At 44.7% G+C, this 21,729-nt stretch overlaps 1 protein-coding gene across 1 annotated transcript in view; it reads left to right on the top strand.

The window, feature by feature from the left end:
* NIPSNAP1 (nipsnap homolog 1) overlaps nt 1-21,729 on the top strand; it is a 244,073-nt gene that overhangs the window by 171,289 nt on the left and 51,055 nt on the right. The window contains exon 8 of the mRNA XM_078667188.1: nt 13,167-13,261. Coding sequence (XP_078523314.1) covers nt 13,167-13,261 — 95 coding nt within the window. The remainder of the gene's footprint in view (nt 1-13,166; nt 13,262-21,729) is intronic.

Here is a 21,729-nt window from a genome sequence, read left to right as displayed (position 1 = left end):
TTGATTTTTTACCGTGATGGCGTTTAATGCGCGATAGTCAATGCAGCACCTTTTTTCACCGTTTGCTTTAGGTATGAAGAATAAGGGAGACGCTGCTGGGGATCTGGAAGGTCTAATGAATCCTAGAGCCAAATATTTATCAAGATAGTCTCTCAGGGTTTCTGTCTCGGGCAACGTCAGAGCGTAGATCCTCCCGTTGGGGATTTCAGAGCCTGGGAGGAGGTCGATGCGACAATCATAGGTTCTGTGAGGTGGGAGCTCTTCTGCCTCTTTATCACTAAAGACCGCCCCAAACTCTGCATATCAAGGAGGCAAGGTCACGTCTTTTTCTGCTGCTGTGGCTATCGTTTGCATGGCAGCTAAGGTGGAAGCAGGGTTCCAAGGCTTCATCATACAGTGTTCGCTGCAGTATGGAGAAAGAAACTGGACCGTTTTAGTGGTCCAACGTATATCGGGGTCATGTTTCTGTAACCATGGGAGACCTAGTATGATGCCATACTGTGGGGCTTCTATGATATTGTAAACCAGCATTTCCTGATGATGATTATCATAAACCAGTTCATATTCCATCGTGTGGTAACGTATGGGTCCTGCTTGTAGTTCGTTCCCGTCTACGGCGTAGACCGTCTCTGGTGTGTTTTTGGGTACTAGTGTTACTCCTAGTCTCCGTGCTTCAGTGTAATCCATAAAACAACCCGTAGCACCGGAGTCGATCATCACATGTACATCCTGTTGTACGCCATCTATCATCATGGACATTTGCAGAAACAGATGATTCTTCTCTGCTTCTGTTCTTGGGGAGAGCGAAGGGATAATATGTGAGCTTGAGGGCTTCCCTTCCTCTGCCATCAAGCCGTGTAGTTTCCCGACTCTTTTTCTGCCACTCCGGCGAGGCTTTGTCCTCCCTTGTATCTATTGCCTTTTGGTTTCACCGGGCATTCACGCAGGAAATGGCCTTTCTTGCCACAATAGAGACATAACCCTTGTTTGCGCCTATGGTCTCTTTCGCTAGTGGTCAATGAGGCTCGCACGGCCCCTACCTCCATTGCTTCGGAATGATAAGCCGGTTTTTCTCCGCCACCGGCTTGTTCATAGGGCATCACGGTTTTGTCCTTTTTCTTATGTTCTCCTTTTCTTTCTTTCATACGATGGTCCAAGCGTAAGGCGAGCTCTATCAACGCAGTGCAGGTACGGGGTTGTGGATCGATCTGAGCCAACACGTCCTTCATTTCCTCGCTAAGGCCTTGATAGAACAAAGCGGTTCTCTTGGCTTCCGGCCAATCCGTTTCTGCCACGAGTCGTCTGAAGTTGTTGAGATAAGTGACAAGATCGGCATCCCCCTGTTTCAGCTTTAACAGTTCTCTGTCCGCCGTGAAGGTTTCAGCCCTCCTATCGAATGTCTTTTCGAATTCTTCTCTAAAATCGTCCCAGTGATATAGGAGGGGGTCATCCCTTCTGACTATCGGAACAGCCCACTGAGCAGCTTCCCCTCCTAAATATGATATAAGGAAAGCTACCCTCGCCTGATGTGTGGAAAACATTTTTGGTTTGCACATAAAGTGCATTTGAACCTGCGTCATAAACACCTGCACCTTTTTAATGTCCCCATGGTATCGTTCTGGTGGAGCCAGGGGTATTTGGGCCGGCATTTCTACTACCACAGAAGTGGTAGGGGAAGAGCCACCGGTAGCTCCCGTGGTTGTGGAGGCTTGTGGCAATCTATCCACCCTGGCCCGCAATTGAGCGTTCTCCGCTCTCGAGGCGGCTACCTCTCTATTGGACGCGGCCAGCTCTACCTGCACTAAGGCCAAAGCAGCCATAACATCTTCTAAGGTTGTCATGGCGACTCTCAACACAGCCAAGAAGAGGTAAATTCCTTGGGCCGATAATTCTGTCAAGGTTCGGCTTTAGGCTTCCTCGGGGCTGAGCTGAGAGTCCAATACCTGGCCCTACCAAATTACCTCAATGTTCAATATGCAGTGACACGAACAATCGAGATAATTCAACGGGGCGCGGGAAAGGAAGGGGACAGCGGGGAGGGAGATCTGAAATGACAAATAACAAAAGATTAGAACACCCTATCTCCCTCACTCTAACGGGTATTCTACAGTGGTCTTCACTAACCAAAGAACTTCCCACTATGTGTGAGTAATACCTGTAAAGGAAAATACACAAGGCTTTAATCCTAGCGGAGACACTGATGTGGAGGAGGTAAGAGGACTTGTACCCAGCTGCAAGACAAAACATACACTGTATGACATATACAGGTGCAGGGAAACCTGAATAACGGATGTATAACAGCAAATACCCTACACATACCCTGAATATTGCTTCATATCTACTTGTATGGGTAAACCACAAGCCCCTCTCTCAAGACCCCTCCTGTCTCCTGCAGAAACGAGAATAAAAGAACAATAAATTCTGCTTCATGCGGAAACTCCCCTGAATTCACCAAGAGAAAAGGCTCCTTTTTGAACGGAACGCAGTGTTGACGTCACACCGCGGTGCCAAATAGTTATTGTGCCCTATTTCAATAAAGGAGTCAAAGTTTTACTCCTTCTGGGCAAATGAATAGCGAGGCTCAGTGTTCATGTGCAAGTGAGTCCCTTCGCTTTTCCTTGAAACAAGATATTTATATACATATATACAGTTGGCGTTTGGCAATGAAGCTGCGCCAGGTCACTGTAGCTCCAACTGCCCATGGAATGCCAAACGCTGTTCTGGACCAACAACCAAAGATGGGTTCTTTCTGAGTCAGCCGGCCGGTGTGCTGTTGGGATCGATGGAACCAACGCCTCACACCGCCGCCAGAAAGCCCCTTACTCACGGTTCAGACGGACTTGGGAAAACAAGTCGGAAACTGCCAAGGGTCCGGAGCTCCACACTCTCTTCCCTGTAACTACGGAATTATCGGCGTTTCACAGCCGTTAGTTCCGCTCCTTTATTTCCTGGCATGCGCGCGCACTCGGCGTCCTACGTGACCTACGCGCGGCATGCCGGGAACTGTAGTTTCCTTTCTTCCTGCGACAGCCCGGGACCCGTGAACACCGCGGTACACCGCGGAACATGACAAGTCACTCCGCAACCCTCCTACTGCAACAGCCTCCAAAACCTTCGTCTGCCCCTTTACCACCATGGGCACCCAGTTGGCAGCAGGAATCGCCATCACCTGCCTCACTGCCAGTCCATAACATCGGACGGGTGGGATTTACAGATTGCCTGAAGGGGCTACTCCCTCCCCTCTGAGACTCCCCCCTACCCCCACACACCCTCCTCCCCATACCACTGTCAAACCACCGACTGACGGAGGATCATCACTCCCTTTTCCTGGAGGAGGTCTCAGCTCTTTTGGCCAAGGGAGCCATAGAGTGGGTTCCGGTGCCAGAAGTAGGCTGTGAATGTTATTCCCACTACTTTCTGGTTCCCACAAAAGAGAAGGGCCTTCGTCCTATCCTCGATCTCCGAACTCTCAAACTCCTCCTCAAAAAGAAGAAATTCAAAATGCTCATGTTAACGTAGGTCTTGTCTGCCCTGGATCCTGGAGACTGAATCGTAGTACTGGACTTGCGGGCGCTTTCATATTCCTGTCCTGTCTGCCCACCTGCGCTATCTGCAGTTTACGGTAAGTCACAAGCACTTTCAGTTCACCGTGCTTCGTTTTGGCCTAACCATCACCCCTCGGTGTTCACCAAGGTGGGTGGTTGCAGCTCACCTGCGGAGGTCAGAGGTTCTAGTCTTCCCCTACCTCGATGACTGGCTGCTAAAGGTGGGTTGCTCAAAGCTGTTGTGCTCCCTTTCATCTGAGCTGTTTTGGACACAGTGCAGTTTTGGGCTTATTCTCCCGAGTGGTAAGTTCAGGATATTCAGGCTATGGTACTGATATTTCAGCCTCTATCCTGACTTTCGGTGAGGCTGATGGGCCTAATGACCTCCTGTTGGAGACATATGCCAGATGGCGTATGTGGGCTCTGCAGTGGCACCTGAAGTTGCAGAGGGTGCAGCATCAGGGAAATCTCTCTGACCTGGTCCAGATCTCTGAGAAAACTACAAACTATCTTCAGTGGTGGCTTAAGAACCGCAATTGGGTCAGAGGCAGACCCCTTCCTTCCCCAACCAGATCCACCAGTAGTGACAGATAAGTCACTCCTTGGATGGGGTGGTAATCTGGGAGAGGTGGAGATCAGAAGACTCTGGCCTCCGGTGGAATCCGGACTCCAAATCAACATGCTGGAGTTTCGTGCGATTTGACTGCCATTGAAAGCCTTTTTACCCTCCATCAAGGGTAGGCTGGTACAAGTGTTCACAGACAACACCACTCGCTATATGGTACTGCAACAAACAGGGTGAGGTGGGGTCATGAATACTTTGTCAAAAAACCCTATGTCTCTGAACATGGCTGGAACGTCAGGGCATATCTCTGGTGGTCCGCCAGAGCAGACAAACTCAGACAAAAATGCCTAGCCGATCACGAATGGCGTCTCCAACAGGAGGTGGTGCAAGGTCTCTTTCAGCAGTGGGGAGAGCCTAAATTGCATCTGTCCGCCACTACTGAGAACAAGCAATGTCAACAGTTTTGTGCGCTGGAGTGTCCAGGGTGGCACTCGCTCAGAGAAGCTTTTCTTCTTGAGTGAAGATCAGGCCTCCTGTACCCTTTTCCTCCCATACCACTCCTACCCAGAGTTCTCAAGAAGATCAAGAATGACCCAAGCCCAAGTCATCCTTGTGGCTCCGGACTGGGCATGAAGAGTCTGTTATCCTGAGTTCCTGTGCATGGCCATTGATCCTCCAATCAGGCTGCCCCTTTGGGAGGATTTTCTTTTGCAACAACAGTTGTAAGTTCTCCACCTAAACCTGTCCACTTTACTTCATGCGCGGGGATTGAGCTGCGACAGTTGACAGCTTTCTACCTTCCTCCCGAAGTCTGTAATGTGATCTTGGTAGCCAGGCATCCCTCCACCAAGGCTGTGTACGCCTTCCATTGGATGAAATTTGTGGCATGATGTGCAGAAAAATCTGTTCCTCCTTTCTGCTGCCCCTCTTTCTGAGGTTCAGCTTTTCATTCTTTTTTCATTCTTGCTCTTGCCCAGCAGGGCTCTGCTCTGGGCACTTAGTAGTGTAGCCTTTTTTTAAATTATTTTTTCATAAGAGTTTTATATGGCGCAAACTTGACCCGAGTTTGGTATCCGAGCGCTTTACATAGCACCAGTTGCGTTACATAAGGACACATTCATTTTGGTTAAGCACGGAGAGATTAAGTGATTTGCCCAGAATCGCAGGATGTTCTGCGTCATTGTCGAGACTCGAACCCAGTTCCCCAGATTAGAGGTCGACTGCCCTAGCCATTAGGCCAACTCTTCTCCCCAGCCCTTAATCTATCAGCCATTTCTGCTTTAATCCGGTTGCCTGATCTACCCTCTTTGTTCGAACCCCTTATTGTACATAGGTTTCTCAAGGGTCTTGCTTATCTCTTCCTTTCTCCATTCATTATGCCTCAGTAGGACCTTAATTTGGTTTTAGTTTTTTTGATATGTGCACCTTTTGAGCCTCCACACAATTGTCCCCTCATGCTTCTCACCTTGAAAACAGCTTTCCTTGTGGCAATTACATCTGCCCGCAAAGTAAGTGAACTGCAGGCCTTACCATTTGAGCCACCTTACCTCTAAGTCTGTCTTGACAAAGTGATGCTTCACACAAGGGTCTTCTTTCTACAAAAAGTGGTCACCCCATTTAAATATAGGCCAATCTATCACCTTGCCATCCTTTTATGCTCTTCTGCTTCGATTTAAGGAAGAGGAACGACTCATCCATCTGGACCAAAAAAGAGCATTGTTGTTCTACCTTTTCTGCACACGAGTTCTGGGTGGACAACCAACTCTTTCTTGAGTATGTTGGTGCAAAGAAAGGTTGGCTGTACAGAAGCGGATCATCTCCAGATTGGTCGTGCTCTGCATCAAAATCTGCTACCCAGTGGCCAAGAAGCAACCTTAAGAAGGTTTGCGGGCTCATTCCACTAGAGCTAAGGCGGCTATCACTGCGTTACTATGCGGAGTTGAGGTCCTGGATATCTGCCAGGCAGCAACGTGGGCTTCCCTGCACACGTTTACCAAACATTTTTTCTAGACAATTAGGTCCGGAGGGATGGGCACATTGCCCGTTCGGTCCTGCAGGAAATTCTCATTTAAAATTGGTTCGCCCATCTTCTTCAGGGGATGGTATTGCTTGGGTATCTATTCTAAAGTAAGGAATCTGTGGTTAGAAGTTTCTGGCAAATGAGCAAGTTACTTACCTTCAGTAACAACTTATTTGATTGAGACTATATCTAGCTGCTGATTCCTTACCGACCATCCAGTGGTCAGTGTTCTCCATGGCCCTGCGCTTTTGGTTTCAAAAGTCCTGAAAAGTAACTGATGTCAGTGCGCCTGGGTGGCGCCTATATAGTTACTGCATTGTCACTTCCGACGCGGGCGACGACGGGCGCTGATCCATTCGACGCCACCTACTGGCAGGCAAGGCTACTACTCAAAGAAAAATCTTCTGGATCCAGTCTGACACCTGGGAACATTCTAAGTTAAGAAATCTGCGGCTGGATTTAGTCTCTACCAGATAAGGCATTACCAAAGGTATGTTACTTGTTCTTCTCTGCATCAAGGAACCCCGTGGATTCTCTCATCCATCCTATGGTGCGGAAAGGGCCAACGTCCAGTGAGCAAATGAGAACCTGAAACCACATTGTGGATATTCATCTTCTTTGAAACTGCAACCTTCTACAGAGTAAGATCTTCGTTTGTGCCATTGGTGGAGTAAGACTCACAACTGCTTGGAGTTACAAGGATCCATTTGCACCAACATCATTGAACCCTGTCCTGCCAAAGCACCCTCCATCAGCTCCACAAAAAAGGACAACAAGCATAGCCATCACTGTGTCACAGAAGATGAGCCTCCAGAGAAAAAAAGGACCATGACTTTACACATTCTACGGGTAATAGTTCTGACAGGTCTCTCAAATACACATCTGACACTCCCTGAAGAAGGGTCTTGTCCTCCTCTGGGTCAGACATGAGTGGTTTCTCTATATCTCTAGACTTCCTATCTTGTAGAATATCCACAGTAAATGATGTCAGTTCATGAGGTCCTGAATAGAGCAGCTAGAAAATTGAACATCTAAGCATCTGCTCTGGTTTACAAAACTTCTATTGTCTTTGAAATCTTTCTCACAAAACCACAGGCAAGGTCCATGGTAGCTCTGGTTCCACGTCTTTTGGAGCCTCCGATGCATACATTCTTGACTTGAGCCTCCATTAAACCACTTGACACAAGTCATGAAAAAAGAAAATGCAGGCCACCAAAATCTGATCCTCTTTTCTTAAGAGAAACGCCGCCTTCAGTTGTCTGCTGCCAGAAAATATCACAGTACCCATGAATCTACTTTCTCAGCACCTACCAAGACCGAGAGTAAGAGGTTGTGTGCTGTTTATTAGACAGTGTGTATAACCTTGAGCATAGCTCTTGAGGGTTGTTAAAACCACTGTTCTAGGATACTATAATGGGCAATGGTGGAAATCTCAGGTTGGACTCATTCATTTGGTTCAGAAAAGGATCAGGAGAACTTAAAGGATCAATTTCAAGATGTTATGATTGCCACATACCTGAACATAAGTGCAGCCAAGAACTCCGCTGCTCTGGCAGCATGCAACATGCCACAGTAAATCTATTCATTGAAGCTAAAGATTGAGATTCACATCTTTGACCCTTTAGATGTACAAAAGTTTATGGACATATCCTTATAAGATTCATCAATGTTTGCAACCTATGCAGATTAAGAACTACAATACATTAGGGCAGAACAAAAATCACTATAATTTCATATGGAGAAAAGAAATCAAATGTCTAACGTGCAGTTCAAAGGTTATGGTAGAGGCCAGTAGTGTTCCATATTCTTTGTTGGAAAAGGCAGTAACAATTATAGCTCCAGGTACAACAACCACAGAAACAGTAATATTTAGAGACCCAAATTGTAACAAAAGAGTGGCTCTTCACAAGCTCCTGTGGCTGCAGGTAAGGGCTCTCCATCAAAACAATGACTTGCTCTATCATCACTGTCCAGTGGCCTGGGAACATTTGCAACCACTCTCCCTCATGTTGGAAGTTAACAAATTATCTGGGTTCTAAAAATGGTCACATCTAGTTACACATTCAGATGCATTTGTTCTCCACCTCACTTTCCATTAAAGGAGTTCAAAGCAATATACTTGAAATGTCTGACGCAGTAGGTAAAAATTATTCTTGGCAGATTGAGAAAGTTCTCAAGTTGCAGAAAAATAATGGCGTTTACTCATGTTGTTTTTTGGTTCAGAAAAAAAGGCCAGAGTTTGGGCCATCCTGGGCCTTAGCTATGACAACAAATGGTTCAAAAGGGAAACATTACACGTGCTGGCTCTTGCTCGGATACTCCCTCGCCTTAACCAGGGAGACTTGATGGCTTTTATAGGCCTGCAATCTGGGTTTTTTGGGCGGGAATTTTATATAGCGTGACCTCGACCCAAAGATATCGGGTATCCGAGCGCTTTACATGAGCACCAGTTACTTCATACAAGTACACATTCATTTGTGTTAGGCACGGGGAGATTCTGTGATTTACCCAGAATCGCAGGATGTTGTGTCCCTGCCGAGATTCAACCCGGTTCCCCAGTTTCGAGGTCGCCTGCTCTAGCCGTAACCCTACGTCATCTGCCCTATTTATTTTCACATTCCCATCTGCACATGTTCATTGTCAATATTATGTCATCCCTTGTGTCCTGAAGTGAACTCCAAGGATTTCTTTTCCATTAGTCTGGTGCGGGTGGCAGCAGAGTGCAGGGGAAGAAGGGAAATTTTGTCTACTCCTATTTGGATGATTGACTGGTAAAAGCCAATTCACCATCAAAGCTTAAATGGTACATGAAGACCATTTTGGCTTTATGCGGTCTGGATCTTCATAGTAACTTGACAAAATCAATTGCGCCCAATACAAAGAGTACACTATTTCGCAGACTTCCTTCTCTTGGCCTGAACCAAACCACATTTTTCAACTTATGGTTCGCTTTATCCCCTTTCTTTCTGTAAACCTCCGCTTCATTAGCTGACCAAACAATGCTATGTTTCTGAGCCCAATCCTTTTGATGGCAACATAAACTCCAACTTCTTTTTCCATCCTACTAATGACCTCAGAAGATATTTAATCAGTTGTTTTCCTAATTTTGTCCTCTCCTCAGCAACATCTTTCTGAGGTATTTGCCCTTTTCCCTCAGCCATTTTAAACTGTTGAACAACTCTTTTAAACACCAAGTCTCCTCACCAGTTTGAATCGTATGAGGTGTAACCGTTATGGTTGCACGCAATCATGAAATGTCAAAATGCATTCCTGTTTTTAAAATGGATGCCTGACCCAACAAGACAAAATGGCTACCAACAAAAGACATAAGCAGACTAAATGTACTTCTATCTCAATTTCACAAAATGGTTTCCAACGTAAGATGTCATGCATGCACCCGCATACTTCTGTTGAAGCCCAGAGATCTACTCTCTAGGCCCGAGCTCTCCACTACGTTTGCTCGAGTGTGAACCTGCAGCTTCCTGAACACGCTCTGTTCCTTGGAAGCTTTAGCATGAACAGGTGGCTCTCTACAAAGCTGCTCAACATTACACCCAACAGCCCGTGCACATCAACAGTAAGAATTCAAAGATCACGCAACTGGCCTACAAATCAGTGAATCTATAAAGTTAAAATATAAATTATTGAAGCACCATAACTTAATACTGTTCCTTTTATTTTGATATTTACAAGGCTGACATTATAATACCTAAAAAGTAACCCCTGTCCCTATGAACAGTAAATGTAAAGAAAATGTTTAAACGTGATACCCTAAATTTACCTAATAACTCAAACCAAAACAGTTCACACTAAATATATAATCAACCCAAGCATATAACTCTTGTCTGCAGTGAGCAGCTGCAAAAAAGAAGGAAGATAGCCGAGTGTGCCGGGCTTTTATGTTCCTGCCATGAAATCAATTTTGTGTCCATAACAAAGAATACAGTGCTTGCTGATCACAATAGACCAGCTACAAGCGTCTCCTCAGAGGGAATGGTGTCATCTAAACGTTTGAAGATTTTTTTTTTAAAGCGACACCAGCCACATGAGTCAGACGAGTATCATCTGGTCTGGACAATAAGGCTCCATGCATTTTGCTAGTTCCCAAGGTCAGACTGCATACGGTTGGAAGATTAGTGATGTCCACTCTGAAAAACTCTATTTAGTCTCATGAGTGGTGGTACAAGAAAGTGAACATGCAGCAGGGCGTTTGGTTCCAAAATCCTCCCACTGTAGTCTCATATGTTACAGATGCCGTGATGGAAGGCTGGAAAATTTACATGGGAAATATATCAGCCCAGTTCAGACGGTCTCCAAAAAAGAAATGGCATCCTATCAACATACTCCAGTTGAGGGCAGATCATATTGCTTTGAAGTCTTTCCTTCCATCAATCTCTGCAACAACGGTACTACTTCACATTGACAATCTATAACCATGCAATATACCAAAGAGCAAGGGAGAAAAAGATCAAGAGACCTTTCAAAGAAGTTCAGTTGATCTGTCACTGGACCAGGGCGACAGTTTCTCTGGCTGTAATTCCCATCATTCACTTACAGAACAGAAGAGCTCAGTAGAAGCCTTCGAGAGCAACATGCTGCCTAGCATCATCTATGAATGGGTCAGTTTGCAAATCAACCTGCTACAGGCAAAAACACACAACGATATTGTGGTAGGCTGACGGACAAACAAGAAACAAACTTGTGAAGTACATTCCAGTCAACTTCGGAACTCTCCCGTCAGCTCCAACCTCACCTGTTAAGCGTGTCATTCTCTACTGAGTTTTCCTGTCCCTGGCGGCTCCTCTGTTCTGGCACAATCCCATTGTCTCCGCTCCTGTGGTCACGATGACTTTGCTCCTCTCCTGCCGGTCAGCGTCCTCGAGATCGTGCATTTCCTTGTTTCCCATCTTCGCTTTGTGGCTACTTCTGGCGGTGGCATCATCATGCTCTTCTCCGGCGTGTAGCGCTAGAACTGCTACCTTTGTTCTCTCAGGGTGATCTGTGGCGGCCATTTTGAACATGCAGCTGTCTTCTGCGGAGCCTTCCCAGATCCAGGGACCTTTCCCTTTTCATAGCTTGGTCAAGGACATTCACTTTCACTTTTCCTCCAATCCCCTTGCTCCATAAAGACATCAATAGAATTTTGGAGTGTAAGACAAATAAGATCCTCATATCTCTGGATCGACTGAGACACTGGTGGTATCCTGATCTGCTTTACAGGTAGTTTAAACTTCACGAGACTTCCACTCACACCCAAACTGCTTCCCAGGATGTCTGGCATGGTTTTTCACCCAAGACTCAACTCTGAACTTGACTGCCTGGCTCCTGAGTACCTACAGATGATTGCATGAAAATTCTGAAAGAAGCAAAAAGTTCCTCCACTCGCTCTTGGTATGCTTTAAAGTAGAAGTGAAACAGTTGGACCAAAATCTTGAAAGAAATGAAAATGTTACCCTTATTCATTACAAAGCAATATGTGCACATTGGCTACTGTCACTGCTTTTAGGACGAGTCTCAGTCATCCTTTTTTTTACCATACTCGTGATTAAAGATTTCTTTGAGAGATTGAGGAAAGTTTTCCCTCTATTCGGAGATCTTGCGAACTTGAGATCTTGCGAACTTGACAATGCTCTTTTGAAGCTAGGAGAACCCATTCTTAAGAGGTATGTAGGAAAATGTATTTCTTATGGCTAGAACATTAGCCATGTGGATGTGTGGTTTTCAAGCTCTGTTTGGAGGAACTATATCTGATATTCCACAGTAACCAGGTTTCATTAAGAATTCATCCTTTGTTCCTGCCCAATGATATTTCAGATTTTCATATAAATGAAATAATCTTCCTTCCAACGTTCTCAAATGATGTATGCTTAGAGAGATAATTCCATTACCTAGATGTGAAAAGTATTCTAAAATATTACTTGGATAATACCAAAACCATTAATCAATCTACAAATCACTGTTTGTTTTTCTATGGTGCTATCTGCACTATGTTGGCTACTACATTACTATTTGTAAAGTGGCAACCTGTAAATCGGTTTCACACTTTCACTAAACTGCTGCTATTTAGATTGCAACTACAGAACAGATACTCTGGTAGGTTGTGCATCATTGTGCAACTTTTTTTACCAGTAATGTACATACATACGTGTTCACCATTGTCCTTCATCACTCCTCAGGGGTTGAGCATAATTCTAGGTTGCTACTCTGTTCTATTGTTGATGGAGATCAGAAATAATCCTGTGACAAAGAAGGACACATTACTTACCTTAGTTGTCATCCACGGATGTTCTCTCTGAATCCATAAACAACCTTCCCACCACCCTGATTTTCAAGGCCTTTGGTGATAAGGTGCGAAGGTAAGTGATCGTGTTACTATCTCTTTAATACAAATTTTCTCACTAACTCTGCTCTACATGATGGGAAGGCTGGCAGACCCTGCGGTTCCTCAAAGTAGTTATTTAGCACGGTTCATGCTTATTAGAGGCTAGGATTTAAATTTATTTTAGGGTTTTAAAAAGGGTCTTGCATGGTGGTGTTTTGAGCCAGCAGTACTGTATTGTCAATTTGGCTAATTGGATTTACTTTTTTTTATCCATAAAAAGAGAGAACCCTATACAAAAGGTTGCTTCCTACATGCATGTTTCCTTTGCAGAAATGTTGTTTTGAGGAACCTGCAGGTGTGTTCTAATGTTCTGAATCCATGGATTCAGAGAGAATACCCCTGAAAAACCACTAGGATTACAGGTAAGTAATCATCTTGTCTTCATTGACATTTGCTGTGCCCTGCAAAGTGTCTGTGCTTCTTTTGTTGTTTCCCCCTGTACATTTCTATCTATGGTTTTTCTTTCACGCACGTACATGATATCGTTTCTTGTCCACACTTGTCCTTGTCGAAGGCTACCTTTTGTGACCCACCCACCACATTGTATGGTTCGTGCATGGTGCATGTCCTCCTTCGATGTAGATGCAAGAACTATCTTCCTCTGTGTTTTTCCTTTCATTGTATTGCAATTAGTTTTCCTTACTCTATCCCCAGGGCACGAGCCATTCAACACAGACAAGAAAACGATGAGGCTGTGGGTGGATTTTTCTCCCAGATTGGAGAGCTTTATGTTGTGCATCATCTGTGGGGTAAGATCATTCATGTGCCTACCAAGATGAGTTTGCTATGGAGTTGAAACTGTGAGTGATCTGTGGCGTAGCCCTGGAAGATTTGTGACCTGCTATCCAGTACATGGATCTGTGGGGTTGTATGCTAGCCCCTACTTTCTAAAAGAAGCGTCTGTAATAGAGTTATCATCTCTGTTTTTATGCACACTGGCAAAGTCACCATCATGTGCTTGATTCTAAGCATAACCATCAAGGCTATCACATTGGCGAACACTCAGACGTGCTATGTATGCCAGGCAGTGACCTGTTCTGAACCCAGCAGACACATCTCACTCATTACCACACACAAGCTACCAGCAGAAAAATAAATACATCATACATCACTGAAACATGGCCCAGAAGTAGTATAACTAGGCTCGGAATGTCTACACTGAGTGTGGTTTAAAACACAAACCTTTGACATCTGTGGCCTATTCCTTTGTCTTTTTCTAAGAGCTGTCTTGAAAAGGGTGCTACTTAGGAAGACTTGCATGTCTCTTCTGATAGATACCTCTAACCACACAATTATCACCTTTTGAATATTCCCTAAGTGTCGGACTGGTACCTGAAATTTTCAATCAGTACTTCACACGGCTCTGCGCTAACGTTCTGCTCTTGAAGTGGAGCGAACTGCATATAAGCCACCAAAGTGCACTGATGTCACTTCCTTTCTATCTGCACCACTAGAAAAGGGTCCAGAACTTCCCCTTGTCTCTTCACAAGACCCTTTCTCAACATTAAAATACCAGTTTGCAAGAGACAGTGTCCTCTCCTAACACCACAATGCTCAAACCTTGTAGGCACTGTCACAAGCAAATGTCTCTGGCAGTTAGGGTCAGATCACAACTCCAAGGCGGGGATAACTGCGCCTTGATGGATCCAAAGGCTATCATGGACTGTGTGGTGAAGCTGTATGGTGCCAAATACCGAAAGACTCCACATCTTGATCGTTCAGAGGTAAAGTAGTGTTCCTGTGGCAGATCTTCGCCAAGGTCTCAGTCATCTGGTAAGTCCAAAAAAAAGCACAAGAAGTGTAAGCGTGACGTGGTCCCTTCCAGCCATTTTCAAATTTCTGAGAATTTCGGAGGGCCTAAACATTCCTCTCTGACTCTGTCCTGAACTCTATCTCCTTCGGAGGGCATTCTGATTCACATTCTGGGCAAACTGGGTTTCTGGCCTTTTCGGTGACCACCGAAGCAGAGCCACGAGTTCCTTGAAGCTATTCTGGATCTCTTTTGCACACTGCTGGCTCCATCTAGTGTGTTGTCTGGGTCCCAAAGAACCACAAGGACCTCTACCTGGAACTTCACAGATGGCTCCTTCCTTGGCACCAGCTAGAACCTCTGGACCTGTTTCAGACCCCTCATCAACTTTGGTGCCGGTGTCTGTCTTAGTGCCACAACCTTGCAACATCGACACAGATGCTGACGCCAGACCACAAAGCACAATCCTCTGTGCTCTCTAACTCTACTTTGGCTTCGATTGAGGCTGCAGTCTGATCTCAGTATGCCTCAGCCTTTTGGCAACCAATTGATTGACACTTTGTCTCACCTGAAGGAAGGGCCCAACTCAGTCAGTGTTTTTGGCTTGGATTCTGATAATGATTGCTATTAACCATGCTCTGAAGACAACTGGTATAATAAGCTACAAGATGACAGTGGATTGAATACTCCTCCAGAACCTGAACACGTCTGTCCACCTGGGCAAGTTCTTCGCATGAGTGATGTAAAGCACAGCTATGTTCTTCACCTCCAGTTGCCTACTCTGTAGATGAAAACAAATGTCACAGAAATCCTCCAACCCGATCCGACCACTAATGAGCTACTATGGCCTTTTAATGAGGCCCTCCCAGACAAGCTTCTTAGGACATAGGTAAAGCTGTATTCCAGACTGCCTGTAAATAGGCAGATAGTGAGGTGCCACTGACCTGCTCCTGGTGGTTGGCTTTCCTAACACAGCACCCAGCCCTAGGAAGTCTAGTGATGCAAACATCCACAAGCAGGGTCAACCCAAATACCTTCCCTAGCACCCCAGTGGATAGATGGTGAAAGCGCCTCGAAACCTTTGAAAAACTCATGTCATACTCCAACTGTCAGCGCCAGCTGCCTATAGGGTAATACACTCAAACCCTTTGGGACTCAGTTGTTCAGGTACTGCCTTCGGTACCAGCAGACTTGCCCCCACTCTTACACAAGCCATTCAGGATGGCTGCTATGTTTTTAAAATTAAAACTTCTATGTGGTTTAGGTACCACAGATCGCCTTCGCTGAGCAATTGATACCCATCTCAAACTCGGGAGACCTGCCTGAATGAGGCCTACAGGCTTCCCTGGAGGTGTCAATCTTTCGTAATGGACATGTCCTTTGATGGCTCTATTCATCAGCCTTTGCACACACTTTGGGCTTGTCTGCTTAGTTTCACTAGCAGTTTCTCTGTATCCTTGGCTATGGTAAAGGCTTTCAATGCCACCAGCAACTGTCCTTTACCAGCCCTGCAGACGCTACAGCCATTGTACCCACAGACGTGAACAGCAGGGAAGCAAGTAGACCAATCCCTAGTAACTCCTGAAGCACATACAAAATCTCTATAAGGGGCCTTGCAAGCACACAGCTGTCCTGTTGGAGGCAAGATCTAGCATTTTGTCCCAGGGTGGCAAGCCATCACTTTGGACAAATGGATCCTGCAGATTGTCCGGCTGGATTATGTCCACCTCTTTATTTCCACTCCAGCTATCCTTCCACCACTCTCAGGCCAGCTGAAGGAGGATCACCTGTCCTTTTACAGCAAGAAGTTCAGGCCGGTCTGACTGAAGAAGCCATATAGAGGGTTTCAACATCGGAGGTGGGAACTGGTTGTTAACCCTGCTACTTTTTGGTGCTGAAGAAGGACATAGGCCTTTGTCCCATTTAGGCCTTTGCACTCTCAGTGCCTTCCTCAGAATGGACAAATTCAGGATGCTCACCCTAACCAGGTCTTGTCTGCCCTTGACCATAGAGACTGGAAGGTAGGATTTGATTTGCAGGATGTTTATATGCACATCCTCACCCTGCCAACCCACAGGCATTACCAGCAATTCACAGTGGGCCAAGACGACTTGCTGTTTGCTGTGCGCCACTTTGGTCTCATCAACGCTCCTCGAGTTTTGATGAAAGTGATGGCAGTGGTCGCAGCACATATTCAGAGGTCGTGGGTACCATTTTTTTCCCTACCTCGAATGGCTTTTAAAGGTGGGGATCACCCCAGGCAGTCGTCACCCTCCCCTAGACTATGACCCACACACTGTGGTGATGACAAACTGTGGCCAGTGGGTTAGACTATTCCTGGACACCGGGTTATGTTCTCCCACTGGACCATCAACGGAAGAGAGTGCTTTTTTGTGGTCATAAAGCATAGAGCTGAGGTATTAGATTTACAGCTTCCATCTATGAAAGTTACGACCAACGTGTTAACAGAAATTTTGCAACCAAGGCGGGCTTCCCTTGAGACTTTACTGCTATCCAATACAGCCCTGGGTGACACTTAATGAACATCTGGCTAAGCCTTGTTCCTATTAACCAGTGAAGAGGTAGGTAGTAAAGTGTCACAGGCTGGCGCCGAGCGACCCAGACTTTTTGACGGAGCACCCTACACCAGAACGTCTGGTTGTTCAGGTTTCCAACAGTAGGGTAAACTCCAATTTATTCCCTTCAAGACTCCAAAGCAAGAGCCGAAGGGAGTTGAAGTCTTTGTGAAACAGACGTTGTCATGGGCCAACCTAGCCCTCCAGTAAGACAATGACCGTTGCCTGCTGTGGAGATATTCCTACACTTTATGGGACATTGTTGGTGTGCTGTTGCTTGCGGTCGTTGAGGAATTTCGACTCCGCTTGGCGCAAACCATCCATGTTAGTCGGATGTAGCCAAATACGTCATCTGTTCTAGGCTGGGCACTACCAATTACTAGGGTATAGCAATTGGCATGGTGTTTCGGTGTCATGGATCTCGCCTGTTTGGCAAAAAGGCAGATTCAGACATGGAATGCTTCAAAGACAGCCAGGCCATGGTGTGTTCCTTAGAATGCTCTACTCCGGTTACTCCACAGAATTGGCATGCCAGCTACTCCAAGACCCACCGCCTCTGCAGCTGTCACCCCAGCCCTGTCAATCAGACAACGGTCAGGCTACCAGAAGCAGGAAACTTTGAAGTCCCTCCCCCGGTCCCCTGCTCCTCCCCCACAGCATTCATCTCCAAGCTCCCTTAATTTGCCCTTAGTAGCATATGACCACCCTGTGGGAGGCAGGATCAGACATTTCCTCAAGGTGTGGCAAAATACAACATTATTTGTTATTTATTTTTATTTAAAGAGTTTTGTATAGCGCGAACAAGACCCATGGGTATCGGAGCGCTTTACATAGCATGAGGTAGTATGAAGACACAAACTATCAGGAAAGGTTAAACAAGGAGATATGACAAAATTACATGTGATCAAACTCAAGATAAAAATACAATAAACACAATATATAACAAGGCTGAGAATAGCTTATTGAATATCTGTGGTGAGGTTTCCTGGTTGCAGAAAGGTTATCACTGATCTTTCCGAAGTGTTCAATATTCTTTAACAATCTAATACCATGATTAGTAAAGTACTATTTTAGTTTAAACAACGTATGGGCAGTGACCTACTGTATATATTGTTTTTAGGATATAAATTCACTTGTCCAGTCATATCCAACTTCACCATCCATGGATTATATTCCTCTAGTAAGACCTACTCCGTTTTTGTGATTATTTTCGCTTCTTGTGAGTAAGTGTCTTGGGCTTAATTCTGTCTCTATGTTAAAGAAGATCGATCTTGAGCTATGGGAGGAATATGCTCAGTAGAAATATTTTCGTTTCCCTCTTAAATATTGCTGTGTTTGTTATTTTTCTGATGTTTGGTGGAAGAGAGTTCCAGATTCTAGGGGCTGCTCCCAAGAACGCTCTATTGTACGTTCTCTTCTTCCGGAAAATGGGTGGTCTCAGTACCAGCTCCTTAGCACTCCTAGCAGGTCTATTTCTACCAAATAATACTATTTTCTGGGCAAGATATCTTGGAGTGTTGTAATGAAGTGCTTTGTGGGTGATACATGCCATTTTTAGCTGAATTCTGGCTTCGTATGGTAGCCAGTTTAATGCTTTTAGGTGTGGAGAGATATGGTCGAACTTCCTTGACCCAGAGATATGTCTTGCTGCTGCATTGAGGCAGGCTTTTAGTGGTGTTGTGGAGATTTGTGATAAGCCTGCTAACGTAGTGCACCCATATTCTATCCTCGAAATGACCAATGATTGGACTGCCAGCTTAAGATCTGCTTTTGAGATGAAGGGTTTCACCTTCCTGATGTAGTTCAAGTGAAAACGGGCACTTTTTGCCATTGCCTTGATATGCTCTTTCATATCCAGATTCTCATCAAGTGTTATTCCTAGTGATTTAGCTGAGTCTACTAAAGTAGGGGTGCAATTAAGTGCCGTGATCATTTTAGCCCATTCCTTAACTTCTGTGTGCTTCTTTGAGGGTAATATTAGAAGGAATTCTGTTTTTTGAGTGTTTAATTTTAGATGATTGATTGTTAACCATTGCAGTGTCATTTCTAAGGCCTCATTCATTAACTTGATGTCTTCCAACGATGAGATCTTGAGGTATAATTGTGTGTCGTCCGCGTAGATGTGAAAGGAAATTTTGGAGTTTCGAAGAATTTCTGTGAGCGGTTCGATATATAAGTTGAACAGTGATGGAGATAATGTGGATCCTTGGGATACTCCAATCGTGTTCGGACTTGAAGATGAAAGAGATTGATTGACTAGGAATCTTTGTTTTCTATCCTGAAGGAAGGATTCAAACCATTTCAGCACCGTACCGGATATTCCCATCCTGTTCTGGAGCCTGATCAGTAATTTTGCATGATTCACCGTGTCGAATGCTGCTGACAGGTCCAGCAGGATGAGTAGACATAATCTATTTTGATCTAAGGCTTGAAGAGCGTCATCGACTATATATGTAAAATCGCCGTTTCCGTGCTATGTCCAGTTCTGAAGCCTGACTGACATTCATCCAATAAAGAGAAATTGTCTATGTGCTGGCTAAGTTGATTCTGCACACATTTCTCTATTAGTTTGGCGAGTATCGGGATGTTGGTTACCGGGCGAAAATTATTTGGGTCCGCTGTCGTTTTTTTGATAATGGGGACTACTTGACCGGTTTTTAGGCATCCTGGGAGTATCCCTTGTGAGAGAGAGAGACGTTAATATTTTTGTCCATAAGGGAATCACGGCCGGGCTGATTTTCTTTAATGCATTTCGACGGGAGTGGATCACTATAGTGGTTATTAGGTCTGATCTCTCGTAGCGATTTGGCAATGTTGTTCTGGTCTAATAACTTGAAAGAGTCCCAATGGGCCTTGTTTTTTGCCCCAATCTCCTTAAGGCGTTGGTAACGTACGTTGTAGGATTTGGATTTCTAAGTTATCCGCTGCATTCTTGAGCTCACTTTCCAACGTGTTGGCTTTGTCTGTGGAAAAGGAAGAGAATACTTCGCAATTTAGTTGTGTTTTTGTGATTTCTTGCGTCGTTTTGGCTGCCTTGTTGGATTGTTTTAAAATTTCGAATAGTTTACAAGGTCTGTTTTTGGCGGAATCCAATTCCGAACTGATAAATTCCTTTTTAGAGTTGAGGATCTTTTTCTTATACTCTTTCCTGGTTTCTCTCAGAGATTTTAATACGGGAGAAGAAGGGTGTTGTCTCCATTTTCTTTCTGCCATTCTCAGTTTTCGTCTTTCTTCATTTAGTGTCATTGAACCAAGGGTTTTTTATCTTCTCTGTAACTTTTTTCTGTTTAAGAGGCATTGTGGAGTTAACTATATCCGTTATTGAAGTATAGTAGTGGGCCGTTAGATCATTTACGTCCGGTAAGTTCTTTGGTGGTTGTAGGTCCTTTACACAGTTTTCTACTAAGCCTTCAATGTTAGAATCTTTCGTGTCCCTCATCCATTTTTTAATTCTTATCGGTTGTGAGTGTTTCTTCTTTTTCCAAGTGGGAATCATGAATGTTATGACATGGTGGTCTGACCAGTCGCATGGCTCTATAATTAGATTTGAAATGTTCTCGTTCTTTGCAATTATCCAGTCCAAAGTAGCTCCTTTCGCGTGAGTTGGCTGAGTACATCCTTGCGAAAGATTGAGCTCCGCTAGGAAATCTTTGAATGCATTTGTTTGTCCTTGTTATTGTTCCAGTGTAGATTAAAGTCCCCTAGGAATATGTTGTTTATGTCTGCGTTCTGATTTGCCGTGATTATCTCCATTAATTGTTCTATGAACGGCATATTATTACCAGGTGGGTGATCAAATGCATGTAGGTTGCAAAATTGGTTGTTGTCCGCTCTTGGATTGAGACCTAGGTATTCGCACTCTTTGGTCGGATCCGAATGTATTTGTGTGATTTCTATATCCGAGCGATGTATGCAGGCTATGCCACCTCCTTTCTTTTCTCTTCTATCCAGTCTCACAATGTTGTATAGAGGGGGCACTAGTAGGTCCAGAACTGGAGATGAGGAGTCTGATAGCCATGTTTCAGTGAGGATTGTCACGTCAATTTCTTGGCTAATGATGAGGTCGGCTATGTCTGATGCATGTTTAGCTGTGGACCTGCAGTTGATCAGAAGGCATTTCACTGCTATTTCCGTGCAGTTTGTAGTCAAAGTTTGTGGTTCAGAGATTATCTGAACTTGTTGTAAGTTATTAAGGTTGGATTTCCTATCGTTCAGTCTAGACGTTCTATTGACATTGATCTGAACTGTTCTGATTTCCTCTCCTCTATTGCGTTCCAAATATCTCGTAATCCTGGAGTAAGGATAAGGTTTCTTCTTCCGTTAATTCCTTCGGTTTCCTATCGGGTCTATTATGCCTGTTTGATAATAGCATCGCTGTCTCATTCCTTTTTCTTTGGGAGTGGTGTAATATCTCTATGATGTGCTCTATCTTTTTGTGGGTGTTTTCAGTAATTTCAAGGATTTATCTCTTGCAGAGATCTTAGTATGTCTTGTGACATGTTGACAGGGTGGTCGTCCAGTTCGTTCAACAGATTTTCCTTCCATTTTTTTCCTAACCTCCACATATTCCGCCCACATCTGAGCAGATTTAAATTTAGCACCTCTCCATCTTGCTCCAAGAGATGCAGGCTCTTTTGGCCAAAAGAGCTGTAGGGATGGTTTCTTCCCTAGAAATGGGGACTGGCTGTTCCTCCTGCTATTTCCCTGTGCCAAAGAAATATGTAAGTCTTTGTCCTATTTTAGATTTCAGCCCATTGAACACCTTGTTGCTGAAGGACAAATTCAAGATGCTCATGTTGGCCCAGGTTCTGTCTTCTCTGAATTTAGGCAATTGGATAGTGGCTTTGGGCCTGCAGGATGCCTACTTTCATGTACCCATCTTGCAGTCCCA

This window comes from Lissotriton helveticus, chromosome 11, assembly GCF_964261635.1.
Source record: "Lissotriton helveticus chromosome 11, aLisHel1.1, whole genome shotgun sequence".
Lineage (NCBI taxonomy): Eukaryota > Metazoa > Chordata > Amphibia > Caudata > Salamandridae > Lissotriton > Lissotriton helveticus.
Note: the sequence above shows the minus strand (reverse complement) of the source record. Positions and strands in the feature narration are given on the sequence as shown.